General features: G+C 39.1%; 1 protein-coding gene across 3 annotated transcripts in view; it reads left to right on the top strand.

Annotated features, from left to right (window-relative positions):
• The window catches only part of LOC140163029 (squalene synthase-like), a 119,606-nt gene that overhangs the window by 28,753 nt on the left and 74,849 nt on the right, over nt 1-16,004 (top strand). Inside the window, exon 3 of one of the 3 annotated variants that reach the window (XM_072186367.1) lies at nt 6,874-9,282. The exons of 1 other annotated variant lie outside the window; for it this stretch is intronic. In XM_072186367.1, coding sequence (XP_072042468.1) covers nt 6,941-8,737 — 1,797 coding nt within the window. In that variant the 5' untranslated portion in view covers nt 6,874-6,940 and the 3' untranslated portion in view covers nt 8,738-9,282. Of the gene's footprint in view, nt 1-1,230; nt 3,628-6,873; nt 9,283-16,004 lie in introns of those variants that run through there. One more of the 3 variants, XM_072186368.1, reaches the window with a different exon arrangement.

Raw genomic sequence — 16,004 nt, forward strand, 5'->3', positions numbered from 1 at the left:
ATCATCGTGGGCCTACCATAGGGGGTCCCCATTGAGGAGATTTGTCAGGCTGTGTCCTGGAAGAACCCGTCGTCCTTTTCGTCAGTTTACTATAAAAACGTAAGCCAACGACCAGGCGATAAGTTCACCAGGGCAGTTCTTGGGCGATAATATGGTGGTTGGGTACCAGGTGTTTTTCAGACAGTCAGAATTCCAACATGGTAAGAACCAGTGTTTCTATTCTTAACCACTGCACTTTCAGTTCAGGGTTTTTTGTCTGTTCACGTAGTCTTTCTGTTTCCCGGCCGTGAGGGGGGGGAAATAGTTTGACCTCGCGATGACCATGCTACCCACTCCCGATCCTTATCAGATGCTGGCCAATCTTGTACCTCCATCCGTCGGTTACTTGCTAGATCGATCTTTCAGATGTTGATGCAAGAAGTATCTTAATCAACATCGAACGGTAAGATCGACCGGTGTACTGAGTCTAGTCCCAAACAAAAATGTTTGGTAGACTCATAACCGTGCGATCTTACCTTTCCGATGTTGATTATCCCGACCCGGCCGCCCCTACAAGTTTGGCGAGTAGGGGCTGCCCAAGTCGGATAAGGGGTGATTATCGGTGTGACGTCACCGAATGGGTGAGTCCACTCGGGGATCGGGGTTTTGTTATTTATTCATTTATGTGGGACAAAATGACTATTGGTTTTTCCGCATCTCGGGATCGATGCAAGAAGTATCTTAATCAACATCGGAAAGGTAAGATCGCACCGGTTATGAGTCTACCAAACATTTTTGTTTGGGACTATTCCCAATGACCTTTGCCCTCGTGACCTCGGTTTGATTTTGTTCATGCTCCCATGATATGGAGAATTACTTTCACCAATTTCAGTTTCAGTTTTATTTACCAATTGAGTCATATAAATCAAAACAAACGGTATTACAATGGAGGGATGACCAAAAAAGAACACAAGGCTCGTACAAGTTTGGACACCAAGTTGTTGTTGAAATGGTTTATGGAATGATATGGGCTGTACCGTAGTGGTTAGCAACAACCTGTAAAGTGTACTGCTCATCAAGGCTTGTGGATCAACGTCTAGAGGCATTATGGCTTTTACGCATAAATCACTGCGCTTTTTTTGTTGTTGAGAATTTACCTCATTATGGGAAGAAGCAAAAATCAAAATAACAAACATGCAACATATTAAAATTTTTTTTTTTTTTCAAATTGTAATTTCTTTTTTGTTGCAGCCTGCATGTGATCTGACTTTGCTAAGTGCTGTGTTATTGTTTGTGCTGCTACCATTATATAGTAACCATAGCAATTTGACTTTGAAAGAACAAGATGGCGGCATTCAAGCAAGATCAGTGTGTACAACGCGTAGGGAATCAGGCCCACTTGTCTCGCCTATCATCAGGACTTAACCAGTTGAGACAACAAGCAGCCTTCTGTGATGTCAACATCATTGTTGGACATCAAAGATTTCCTGCTCACAAAGCAGTTCTAAGCTGTGCAAGTGATTACTTCCAAGGAATGTTCTCATCAGGGTTTCAAGAAAGCACAATGAGTGAAATAACTGTTCCTGGAACTGAAGAAAGCTTTGCCCAAATCTTGGACTTTGCTTATACAGGATACTTCACTCTCTCCTTACGAACTGTCACAGGTATTCTCCAAATGGCTTGTTACATGGTGATAACTGAAGCAATGGATTTATGTGCTGAATACCTGAGAGAAGTCAAGGGTAGTTTCACAATTGAAGACTATTGTGAGATATGGTCCATTTCAAACAATCATAGCAGTCTTGCAGATGTTGCACAAATTTATAGAAGTTACCTTGTAGGGCACTTCTCTGAGTGTGTTCAATCCAAAGTGTTTCTGGAAAATTCTTCAGCAAGTCTGATGCTGGAGATTCTGAGTGATGAAGATATTGAGACGTACAATACGACGGAAGAACAGATTCTGCAAGGAACAGTGATGTGGCTGAAGTATGATTGGGAGCAGCGTAAAGTCCATGCAGTTGACCTCCTGAAGAAGATACGTTTTGGTCTGGTACCAGTTGACCGACTCCACAAGATCCTTGGTGATGATTTACTTGGAATGCAACAGTGTAAAGATATTGTGGAGGAGGTTGTCAAGTTGAGTGTCACCATGGATACGGCTTCACCGCCACTGATCAAAAGTCACCCAGAGTTGTTTGCAACTAGAAACACTATCACAGCTAGATTGGATGAAGACTATGATGATGCTAGCACTGCTCCCACAGTTTTATTAAAATGCAAAACTAAAACAGCATGTTATAAGATAGCTAAGTTGGCTGATATTCCTAATAGATACCCATATTCTGACGAGAAAATTAGTTTGTTTAGGGCATTTGTCAGCAATGAAAATCAATTGTATGCTGCAATTGAGGTTGGATATTTTGATGGTGAAGATGGTGAGGAAAGTGAAAGTCATCAGAATTGGGTGGAGGCAAATAACTTTTTCAGGTACAGATCTGAGACGAATGAATGGATCTTACTTCCACCAATGCCTGAAGTTATGAGCTTGCCTAAAATGGTGCAAATGAAAGAATACATATATTTGATTGGCAATGTTAAATATGTGCCCAAGAGTATGATTCAACGATTCAATATTCGCAGCAAATCGTGGGAAATTCTTGTAGACGACATATTGTTTCACACATCGTATGCTATTTTACTATCAACAGGACAGATATTAGTCAAAGGGAAGCAGGAAAGAGCAGGTCCCAATCCTGATGGCAGTCATTATGGATACTGGGTTGCTGTAGTTGCACTGTATAAACCAGCTACCAATGAATTACTTGATGTCTCTGTTGATACCACATTAGATGAAGATTCATTCTTTGTGGAGCATGATAATAACTGCTACTTGGAAACTAGGAGTGATGGTAATGAGCCAGAACAAGTAAACCGAGTTATCTGTGACTTTGATAGTGATAGGCCGACAATGGTAATTGGAGATGTTGTTGAAGACAAGACATTAGATACAGGAAATCAGTTTTATCCAGAATTTACTTTTGACAAGCGCAAAGTAGGGTTGATTCAAGTGCCTTGTGAATGCAAATCCCATGTGATGAAAAATGAAGCAATGACGGAGTAGATACAGTAGCAGTGTCATACCCTCGATTGACTTGTTAGTGATCAACAGACATGCCAACTAGTACGGTTTTGGGGTGGAAAATACTGTTTTTTGGTTGTCTGAGTATGGAAAACTGGATTTCAAAGTTGGCATATGTCTGTATCAACCTTAAATCAGCAAATGTGTGCAGCAATATACGGAGGAAGAAAAAACCAGGACAAAATCTGGACACAAATGTTATTATCTACAGAATACTAGAATTACTAAGTAGGAGTGAAAGAACCCATCAGAATTGAAGAGCACCAGTTTCTATCACAAGCTTATGTCGGGCTGACCTTCGGAATTCCAGGCCGGCTTCTGCCTAGCTTTCCAGATTGTGTAATTGAACAGGAATCTCATTTTGCTGATTTCCTTCATGAATGTCTTAGATGGTTTACATAGATCTGCTGACAGGAAAATATCTTGTCAATGTGTCCAACATTCTCCTGGGTAATGAGTCCGCATGATCCAACTTCAAAACTAGTCAAATCACAAGTAAAACCTAATAACTGAAATGTCAGACACAAGGTCAATGTACTGTCTAGAATTTATGTATGAGTGATATAATACGCATTATATCACTCATACATAAATTCTAGACAGTTCATTGGTTGATCACCATTTATCATTTTTACCATCACCCTCTCCGTCAAGGATCGTTTCACAGTTGAAGACTGTTATGAGATATGGTCGATTACAAGTAATCATAGCAGTCTTGCGGATGTTGCACAATTGTATAGAAGTTACCTTGTTGAAAACTTCTCTAAGTGTGTTCAATCCAAAGTGTTTCTGCAAAATTCTTCAGCAATTGTGATGCTGGAGATTCTAAGTGACGAAGAAATAGAGACAGATAACATAACGGAAGAACAGATTCTGCAAGGAACAGTGATGTGATTGAAGTATGATTGGGAGCAGCGCAAAGTCCATGCAGTTGACCTCCTGAAGAAGATACGTCTTGGTTTGGTGCCAGTTGACCGACTCCACAAGATCCTTGGTGATGAGTTACTAGCCATACCAGAGTGTAAGGAGATGGTCGCGGAGGTTGTCAAGTTGAGTGTTACCATGGATACGGCTTCACCGCCATTGATCAAAATTCACCCAGAGTTATTTGCTACTAGAAACACTATCACAGCTAGATTAGATGAAGAGTATGATGATGCTAGCACTGCTCCCGTAGTTTTATTGAAATGCCAAACTAAAACAGCGTGTTATAAGATGACTAAGTTGGCTGATATTCCAAATCGATATCCGTATTCCGAAGAAAAAGTAAGCACTGTTGGAGTGTTTGTCAGCAATGAGAATCAATTATATGCTACAATTGATGTTGGATATAATGGGAAGGATCGTGAAGATAGTGAAAACCATTACAAATGGCTTTTGGAAAATAACTTTTTCCAATACGTGTCTGAGACGAATGAATGGATCTTGCTTCCACCAATACCAGTCCTACTAAATGGCTATCCTCATATGTTTCATATTAAAGAATATTTATATATGATTTTTGAATGTGACGCGTCCAAGAGTATGATTCAACGATTCAGTATGCACAGCAACTCGTGGGAAATTCTTGTAGACGATATATTGTTTTACACATCGTATGCTATTTTACTACCAACAGGAGAGATATTAGTCAAAGGTAAACAGCAGAGAGCAGGTCCCAATGTTGATGGTGGTCGTTATGGATACTGGGTTGTTTTAGTTGCTCTGTATAAACCAGCTACCAATGAATTACTGGATGTCTTGGTTGATACCGTACCACATTAGATCAAGACGGCGAGTGGAATGGAACAATTCATCTTTCACCGAGTGATTATATTTCGACCATTACACGAATTTAAGTTAATATTTGTTTTATATCACTCAAGCGTAAATTCTACTATTTAAGGTAGGAAATACATGTTTTCATCAACATAACACCATGTTTTGCTGTGATATACTTCACATTTTGGGGTCCACCCCATAACTAAATCGGCAAGTCCAAGAGTCAGCGCACGGCCTGGCGCAGGCAGACTACGGCACTACGGCAGAGCACATGATGGTAAAAACTATCACACAGAGAGGGTGATAGTAAAAATGATAAATGGTAATCAACCAATGAACTGTCTAGACTTTATGTATGAGTGATATAATATGCAATGATGCATGGCAGTGTTAATCAGACCAGTTGTGTCAAACAAGATAATATTTTCAAACATCAGTTTGAAAAAGGCTTAGCGACCGCAAGCCGAAAGCTCATGTAAGTGAACATTTTTGTTGTGAGAATAGTCATAAATTCGTCAATAAGATAATATTAGTAACTTTATATTTTTTATTTCGTACAGAACATTCACATTCTGATATGTAAAAAGTTTTAAGTGGAACTCAGGCCTTGTGGACCCTTTACATTGTACTTTTGTATACTTCTCACCTGGGATCTTGTGTTTTTTTAAATGAGTCTCTTTGTGCTCATGAAACTTCACTTTTTGAAAGTTTATGCTTCAAATACGAAAACAATGTACAGTAAAAAAGACAACATTTGGTATAAAATGTTTAATACATTGAAATAAGTATTTAGTCTCTACCAGAAGCATTTTGTCCTGCTTTCACTGGATTCTACATGTACCATACAGTCTTATATTAGACTACCAGAAGCATTTTGTCCTGCTTTCCCTGGATTCTACATGTACCATACAGTCTTATATTAGAGTACCAGAAGCATTTTGTCCTGCTTCCACTGGATTCTACATGTACCATAGTCTTATATTAGACTACCAGTAGTATTTTGTCCTGCTTTCGCTGGAATCAGTTGTAGCTAGTATTTTTAGTGCTGGGTGGCATTTGATAAAAATCTTACATATTTGGCAATTTGTTGTCAAAATTGATCAAATTCTTGACTAATTCAATAAAATTGTGCAATTTTGGACTCTTGAGTGGTGGGCTCTGGTGCTAAAATCGCAGCCGCCCACTGTAGCTACAACCCTGCTACCATAATGTATATAGTCTTATATTAGTCTACCAGAAGCGTTTTGGTGGGGCCATTTTGGCAGTACACATAGGTAGCATTGGAACAGTCTTCCAGCATGAATTGAGGCTGTTGAGGTTGAGCTGCAGCCATGTTTCTTATAGTGTAGCTGATACATGTAATGCTGTTTAAAACTATATACATTGTAGTGACTTACAAAATGCCCCATTCTTTAAAACTACCCTTTGTCCCTTCTGTTCATTGTTCAGTCACTGACATTTTGACATTGATTTCTTATACAAAGACACAAAAGTGGCCCATGTGGATTTAGCAGTCAAGTTAGCTCAATCGATAGGTGTTAGATATATGGTGCAAGAGGTTCTGGGTTAGAACCCTGACGGTGGTTTAGTACGCTCTGGTGGAAAATTGAGTTATCTTCATGAAATTCCCAAGGAACTTACTGCTAATTGTCTTGTTGTAACCTTAAGAAACTAGGAGAGCTGATCCTGGCTGTGAAGACCAACTATGGAATGTCTAGGGTGTGTGCATCTAAGCAGCAAAGTCCCTGAATTGTTTTGTTTTTTAAATGGTTTATCGAATGATGTGGGCCGTAGTGGTCAGTGACAACATGTAGGGGTGCCAAGGCTTGTGGATCAACATGTTTTGCTTGGGCGTAGTGCACTAAAAATCATTGCGTTTTTTTTTCACACCACTGACCATATCTTTGCTTGTAGAATCTTATTTAGTAGCTTTTAAAATCTGAACAACAAAATTTATATTTACAACCAAATTTTAAACTTTTTTGTTGTTGCAGCCTGTATCTGATTTGAGTTTGCTAAAGTTCTACATTTGCGCAGCTACCAATTTGACTTTCAAACAAGATGGCCTCATGCAAGCAAGACCAGTGTGTACAAAGTGTGGGGAATCAGTCCCACTTGTCTCGCCTATCATCAGGACTTAACCAGTTGAGACATCAGGCTGCCTTCTGTGATGTCAACATCATTGTTGGAGATCAAAGATTTCCTGCTCACAAAGCAGTTCTAAGCTGTGCAAGTGACTACTTCCAAGGAATGTTCTCATCAGGGTTTCAAGAAAGTACAATGAGCGAGATAACTGTTCCTGGAACTGAAGAAAGCTTTGCTCAAATCTTGGACTTTGCTTATACAGGATACTTCAATCTCTCCTTACGAACTGTCACAGGTATTTTCCAAATGGCTTGCTACATGGTGATACCTGAAGCAATGGATTTATGTGCTGAATACTTGAGAGAAGTCAAGGATAGTTTCACAATTGAAGACTGTTATGAGATATGGTCGATTACAAGCAATCATAGCAGTCTTGCAGATGTTGCACAATTGTATAGAAGATACCTTGTAGAAAACTTCTCCAAGTGTGTTCAATCCAAAGTGTTTCTGGAAAATTCTTCAGCAAGTGTCATGCTGGATATTCTGAGTGATGAAGATATCGAAACGGACAACACGACGGAAGAACAGATTCTGCGAGGAACAGTAACATGGCTCAAGTATGATTGGGAGCAGCGCAAAGTCCATGCAGTTGACCTCTTGAAGAAGATACGTCTTGGTCTGGTGCCAGTTGACCGACTCCATAAGCTCCTTGGTGATGAGTTACTAGCCATACCCGAGTGTAAGGACATTGTGGAGGAGGTTGTCAAGTTGAGTGTTACCATGGATACGGCTTCACCGCCATTGATCAAAAGTCACCCAGAGTTGTTTGCTACTAGAAACACTATCACAGCTAGCTTGGAGGAAGACTATGATGATACTAGCACTGCTCCTGTAGTTTTATTCAAATGCAAAACTGAAACAGCATGTTATAAGATGACTAAGTTGGCTGATATTCCTAATCGATATCCTTATTCTGATGAAAAAGTAAGCGCTGTTGGAGCATTTGTCAGCAATGAGAATCAGTTATATGCTGCTATTGATGTTGGATATAATGGGAAGGATCGTGAAGATAGTAGAAATCATGACAAATGGCTTTTGGCAAATAACTTTTTCCAGTACATGCCTGAGACAAATGAATGGATTTTGCTTCCACCAATACCAGTCCGAATATTGGGCTATCCTAAAATGTTTCATATAAAAGAATACATATATATGATTGGTGAATGTGAGGTGTCCAAGGAATGCAAGGATATGATTCAACGATTCCATATTCACAGCAAATCGTGGGAAATTCTTGTAGACGATCTATTGTTTCACACATTGTATGCTATTTTACTAACAACAGGACAGATATTAGTCACAGGTAGGCAAGAAAGAGCAGGTCCCAATCCTGATGGCAGTCGTTATGGTGGATTCTGTGTTCCTGTAGTTGCTCTGTATAAACCAACTACCAATGAATTACTACATGTACATGTAGATATCTCTGTTGATATCACATTACATGAAGATACATTCTTTATGGAACATGATAATAACTACTACCTAGTTACTCAAGGCAATCACAAAGAGCCAGACCAAGTAAACAGAGTTATCTGTGACTTTAATAGTGACAGGCCTACAATGGTAATTGGAGATGTCGTTGAAATCAAAACAGTAGACACAAGGAGGCAATTTCATCAAGAATTTACTTTTGACAAGCGCAAACTTGGGTTGGTTCAAGTGCCTTGTGAGTGTGAATCCCATGTGAAGAAAGGTGAAGCAAAGATGGAGTAGATACAGTAGCAGTGTACCAAAACTTGTGATTGTTGGGTAAGACATCCGATTAGAATGCGATAAAATTGAGATATGGGTGCATGCTGGACACGGTAATGTTAAATCCTATTAGTGTGTTTAAAGTCATAATGTACACTTTGTGTATATGGTTTAACTTGACTTTGAGCTCTTTCGATTTGCTAGGTCCCCAATTAAAAAATATCACTCCCGGCCCCAGCGGTGCACTGATAGAGCTTATTGTACCCAATTGGATATCTTTATTTGGCACGTTATGTAAATTACAAAGCATACCAGCAAAACCTAATAAACTCTGGGACAAAATTTGGATAACAGAGTTGTCCAAATTAGTACAGGGTGACACACACAAAAAAAAATCAGCAAAATACAATGTACAAGAGGATAATAACAAACAAAATGAACCATGATAATGTGGCTGACTGAAAGAGCACATCAAAATGGTGAGGTACATGTAGCAGCTGGGATCACAAATTGATGTAGGCTGATCTTTGGTGCCCGGACTGACTCCTGTCTAGCATTCTACATTGTGTAACTGGACAGGCCAATTTTGCTAAGTTCATGAATGTCTGCGATGATTTACATAGATCTGCTGACAGGAGAACATCTTGTCAATGTGTTCAACATTTTCCTGGGTAATGAGTCCACATGATCGGACTTCAAAACAAGTCAAATCACAAGTAAACTCTAATACCTGAAAGGTCAGACACAGGGTCAATGTACTTCTTTTGTTTTCCTTCAGATGCTTTTGATATGTTGTTTGTAAACTAAGTGTAACAGATGTTGTTGGTGTTGATTCATACATGTATGGGACATTATTTGCACAATCAGACAAGTAGGCAATTATGCCATGCATTGTATAGTACGCAATGATGCGTGGCATTGCTAATTAGACCATTTGTGTCAAACAAGATAAAACTTTAATATTTTTTGTTTTGTACAAAACTTTTTGATTTATTGTAATAAGTCTTACGTGGAACTTGGGACTTGTGGAGCCTTTAATTTCGTACAAACAACCTGGGATCTTGTGTTTTTAAAAATGGGTCTATTTGAGCTCATGAAAGTTTATGCTTCAAATACGAAAGACAACGTTTGGTATAAAATGTTTAATACATTGAAATAAGTAGTCTCATTTGTCCTGCTTTCACTAGAATAGTCTTATATTAGTCTACCAGACACATTTTGGTGAGCCATTTTGGCAGTAGGTATTAAGCATAAAAATACAGTCTTCCAGCGTGAATTGAAGCTTTTGAGGTTGAGCTGTAGCCATGTTTCTTACATTGTAGCTAGTAATATTGTTAGTGTTTAATTGTGACTTACAAAATGCCCCATTCTTTAAAACTACCCATTGTCCCTACTGCCCAGCCACCTGGTTCATGGTTCAATTCCATTCAGTCACTGACATTTTGGCATTTTTGATTTCTTGTACAAAGACACAAAAGTGGCCCATGTGGATTTACGAATAGCTAGCTTCTAATTAAAAAGCAGTCAAGTTAGCTCAATCGATGAGGTGTTCGACGATAGTGCAAGAGGTTAGAACCCTGGCAGTGGTTTAGTACGCTCTGGTGGAAAAATTTAGTTAGCTTGAAATTCCTGCTAATTGTCTTGTTGTAACCCTTACGGGGAGCTGATCCTGGCTGTGAAGGCCAATTGTGGAGTGTCTAGGCAAAGTCCCTGAGTTGTTTGGAATGATATGATGTGGGCTGTAGTGGTAACAACAACATGTGCCGAGGCTTGTGGACTGGGCTTAGCGCACTATAAATCATTGTACTTTTTTTCCACAGCATTGACCATATCTTTGCTTGTAGACCACCGATTTGAATCTTAGTAGATTTTAAACTTTGAACAACAAACATTGTAAATCCATATTTATATAGCCAAATTTTGAAATTTTTTTTTTGTTGCAGCCTGTATATCTGTTTGAGTTTGCTAAAGTTCCACAGTACGCCTACCAATTTGACTTTCGAGCAAGATGGCAGCATTCAAGCAAGATCAGTGTGTACAACGCATGGGGAATCAGTCCCACTTGTCTCGTCTATCATCAGGACTTAACCAGTTAAGACATCAGGCTGCCTTCTGTGATGTCAACATCATTGTTGGAGATCAAAGATTTCCTGCTCACAAAGCAGTTCTAAGCTGTGCAAGTGACTACTTCCAAGGAATGTTCTCATCAGGGTTTCAAGAAAGTACAATGAGCGAGATAACTGTTCCTGGAACTGAAGAAAGCTTCGCCCAAATCTTGGACTTTGCTTATACAGGATACTTCAGTCTCTCCTTACGAACTGTCACAGGTGTTCTCCAAATGGCTTGTTACATGGTGATACCTGAAGCAATGGATTTATCTGCTGAATATCTGAGACTTGTCAAGGATCGTTTCACAGTTGAAGACTGTTATGAGATATGGTCGATTACAAGTAATCATAGCAGTCTTACAGATGTTGCACAATTGTATAGAAGTTACCTTGTTGAAAACTTCTCTAAGTGTGTTCAATCCAAAGTGTTTCTGCAAAATTCTTCAGCAAGTGTGATGCTGGAGATTCTAAGTGACGAAGAAATAGAGACAGACAACATAACGGAAGAACAGATTCTGCAAGGAACAGTGATGTGGCTGAAGTATGATTGGGAGCAGCGCAAAGTCCATGCAGTTGACCTCCTGAAGAAGATACGTCTTGGTTTGGTGCCAGTTGACCGACTCCACAAGATCCTTGGTGATGAGTTACTAGCCATACCCGAGTATAAGGTCATTGTGGAGGAGGTTGTCAAGTTGAGTGTTACCATGGATACGGCTTCACCGCCATTGGTCAAAAGTCACCCAGAGTTGTTTGCTACTAGAAACACTATCACAGCTAGCTTGGAGGAAGACTATGATGATACTAGCACTGCTCCCATAGTTTTATTCAAATGCCAAACTGAAACAGCATGTTATAAGATGACTAAGTTGGCTGATATTCCTAATCGATATCTTTATTCTGATGAAAAAGTAAGCGCTGTTGGAGCATTTGTCAGCAATGAGAATCAGTTATATGCTGCTATTGATGTTGGATATAATGGGAAGGATCGTGAAGATAGTAGAAATCATGACAAATGGCTTTTGGCAAATAACTTTTTCCAGTACATGCCTGAGACAAATGAATGGATTTTGCTTCCACCAACACCAATCCGAATATTGGGCTATCCTAAAATGTTTCATATTAAAGAATACATATATATGATTGGTGAATGTGAGGTGTCCAAGGAATGCAAGGATATGATTCAACGATTCCATATTCACAGCAAATCGTGGGAAATTCTTGTAGACGATCTATTGTTTCACACATTGTATGCTATTTTACTAACAACAGGACAAATATTAGTCACAGGTAGGCAAGAAAGAGCAGGTCCCAATCCTGATGGCAGTCGTTATGGTGGATTCTGTGTTCCTGTAGTTGCTCTGTATAAACCAACTACCAATGAATTACTACATGTACATGTAGATATCTCTGTTGATATCACATTACATGAAGATACATTCTTTATGGAACATGATAATAACTACTACCTAGTTACTCAAGGCAATCACAAAGAACCAGACCAAGTAAACAGAGTTATCTGTGACTTTAATAGTGACAGGCCTACAATGGTAATTGGAGATGTCGTTGAAATCAAAACAGTAGACACAAGGAGGCAATTTCATCAAGAATTTACTTTTGACAAGCGCAAACTTGGGTTGGTTCAAGTGCCTTGTGAGTGTGAATCCCATGTGAAGAAAGGTGAAGCAAAGATGGAGTAGATACAGTAGCAGTGTACCAAAACTTGTGATTGTTGGGTAAGACATCCGATTAGGTACGATAAAATTGAGATATGGTTATGGGTGCATGCTGGACACGGTAATGTTAAATCCTATTAGTGTGTTTAAAGTCATAATGTACACTTTGTGTATATGGTTTAACTTGACTTTGAGCTCTTTTGATTTGCTAGGTCCCCAATTAAAAAATATCACTCCCGGTCCCAGCGGTGCACTGATAGAGCTTATTGTACCCAATTGGATGCCTTCCATTTATAATATCAATCTTCTTACGGCAAGTTATGTCAATTACAAAGCATACCAGCAAAACCTAAATAACTCTTGAGGACAATATCTGAACAAAAGAGTTGTCCAAATAAGTACAGGGTGACATAAAATATCAGCAAAATACAAGAGGATATAATAACAAACAAAATGAATCAGGATATATGTGCCGGACTGAAAGAGCACATCAAAATGGTGAGGTACATGTACATGTAGCAGCTGGGATCACAAATTGATGTAGGCTGATCTTTGGAGCCCGGACTGACTCCTGTCTAGCATTCTACATTGTGTAACTGGACAGGCCAATTTTGCTAAGTTCATGAATGTCTGCGATGATTTACATAGATCTGCTGACAGGAGAACATCTTGTCAATGTGTTCAACATTTTCCTGGGTAATGAGTCCACATGATCGGACTTCAAAACAAGTCAAATCACAAGTAAACTCTAATACCTGAAAGGTCAGACACAAGGTCAATGTACTTCTATTGTTTTCTTTCAGATGCTTTTGATATGTTGTTTGTAAACTAAGTGTAACAGATGTTGTTGGTGTTGATTCATACATGTATGGGACATTATTTGCACAATCAGACAAGTAGGCAATTATGCCATGCATTGTATAGTATACAAATATTAACTGTCTATGAGTGTGATGGTTTAAATATAATCACGAGGTGAAAGATGGATTGTTCCATTCCACGAGCCGAACGGCGAGTGGAATGGAACAATACATCTTTCACCGAGTGATTATATTTTGACCATTACACGAATTTAAGACAGTTAATATTTGTTTTATATCACTCATGCATAAATTCTATTACTAAAACACTATTTAAGGTAGGAAATACATTTTTTCCTCAACATAACACCATGTTTTGCCGTGATATATTTCACATTAAGGGTCCACCCCATAACTAAATCGGCGAGTCCAAGAGTCAGCGACGGCTTGGCGCGCAGGCGCACTCACGCCAGAGCACATGATGGTAAAGACTATCACACGGAGAGGGTGATAGTAAAAATGGCAAATGGTAATCAACCAATGAACTGTCTAGAATTTATGTATGAGTGATATAATACGCAATGATGCGTGGCATTGCTAATTAGACCATTTGTGTCAAACAAGATAAAACTTTAATATTTTTTGTTTTGTACAAAACTTTTTGATTCATTGTAATAAGTCTTAAGTGGAACTTGGGACTTGTGGAGCCTTTAATTTCATACAAACAACCTGGGATCTTGTGTTTTTAAAAATGGGTCTATTTGAGCTCATGAAAGTTTATGCTTCAAATACGAAAGACAACGTTTGGTATAAAATGTTTAATACATTGAAATAAGTAGTCTCATTTGTCCTGCTTTCACTAGAATAGTCTTATATTAGTCTACCAGACACATTTTGGTGAGCCATTTTGGCAGTAGGTATTAAGCATAAAAATACAGTCTTCCAGCGTGAATTGAAGCTTTTGAGGTTGAGCTGTAGCCATGTTTCTTACATTGTAGCTAGTAATATTGTTAGTGTTTAATTGTGACTTACAAAATGCCCCATTCTTTAAAACTACCCATTGTCCCTACTGCCCAGCCACCTGGTTCATGGTTCAATTCCATTCAGTCACTGACATTTTGGCATTTTTGATTTCTTGTACAAAGACACAAAAGTGGCCCATGTGGATTTACGAACAGCTAACTTCTAAGCAGTCAAGTTAGCTCAATCGATAAGGCATTCAACTATGGTTAGAATCCTGGTGGTGCTTTAGTACGCTCTAGTGAAATTTGAGTTAGCTTGAAATTCATTGTCTTGTTGTAACCCGTACAAAACTAGGGGAGCTGATCCTGGCTGAGGAGGTCAATTGTGGAATGGACAGGGTGTGTGCTTCTAAGCAGCAAAGTCGCTGAGTTGTTTTTTAATGGTTTATGGAACGATGTTGGGCCATAGTGGTCAGCGACAACATGTAAAGTGTGCTGAGGCTTGTGGATCAAAATCTAGGTGTTGTGCCTGGGCGCAGTGCATTAAAAATCATTGCATTTTTTTTTCACACCATTGACAATATCTTTGCGTGTAGACCACCAATTTGAATCATATAACTTAAAAATATGAACAAGAAACATTGTAAATTTATATTTATATAGGCAAATTTTTTTACTTTTTTTTGCAGCCTGTATATCTGATTTGAATTTGCTAAAGATCCACATTGCACTGCAACCAATTTGACTTTGAGAGAACAAGATGGCCGCATTTAAGCAAGATCAGTGTGTACAACGTGTGGGGAATCAGTCCCACTTGTCTCGCCTATCATCAGGACTTAACCAGTTGAGACATCAGGCAACCTTCTGTGATGTCAACATCATTGTTGGAGATCAAAGATTCCCTGCTCACAAAGCAGTTCTAAGTTGTGCAATCAGGGGTGTGAAATCTCCTCTTTTAAGCTGAATTCCTCTTTTTTGGAAATTTCTTTGGGGGAAAATTGTAGCTTTTTCTTTCATTTTCAGCCCATTTTGAGCATATTTCAGTGCTTTTCCTCTTTTTTCCTCTTTTTTGAACAAAGTTCCTCTTTTTTCAATAGAGGTCACTCACACCCCTGTGCAATTGATTACTTCCAAAGAATGTTCTCATCAGGATTTCAAGAAAGCACAATGAGCGAGATAACTGTTCCTGGAACTGAAGAAAGCTTTGCCCAAATCTTGGACTTTGCTTATACAGGATACTTCAGTCTCTCCTTACGAACTGTCACAGGTATTCTCCAAATGGCTTGTTACATGGTGATACCTGAAGCAATGGATTTATGTGCTGAATACTTGAGAGAAGTCAAGGATAGTTTAACAATTGAAGACTATTATGAGATATGGTCGATTGCAAGCAATCATAACAGTCTTGCAGATGTTGCACAATTGTATAGAAGTTACCTTGTAGAGCATTTCTCTGAGTGTGTTCAATCCAAAGTGTTTCTGGAAAATTCTTCAGCAAGTGTGATGCTGGAGATTCTGAGTGATGAAGCAATCGAGATGGACAACAGGACGGAAGAACAGATTCTGCAAGGAACAGTAACGTGGCTGAAGTATGATTGGGAGCAGCGCAAAGTCCATGCAGTTGACCTCCTGAAGAAGATACATCTTGGTCTGGTGCCAGTTGATCGACTCCACAACATCCTTGGTGATGAGTTACAAGCCATACCAGAGTGTAAGGAGATGGTGGAGGAGGTTGTCAAGTTGAG

Source organism: Amphiura filiformis, chromosome 10, assembly GCF_039555335.1.
Source record: "Amphiura filiformis chromosome 10, Afil_fr2py, whole genome shotgun sequence".
Lineage (NCBI taxonomy): Eukaryota > Metazoa > Echinodermata > Ophiuroidea > Amphilepidida > Amphiuridae > Amphiura > Amphiura filiformis.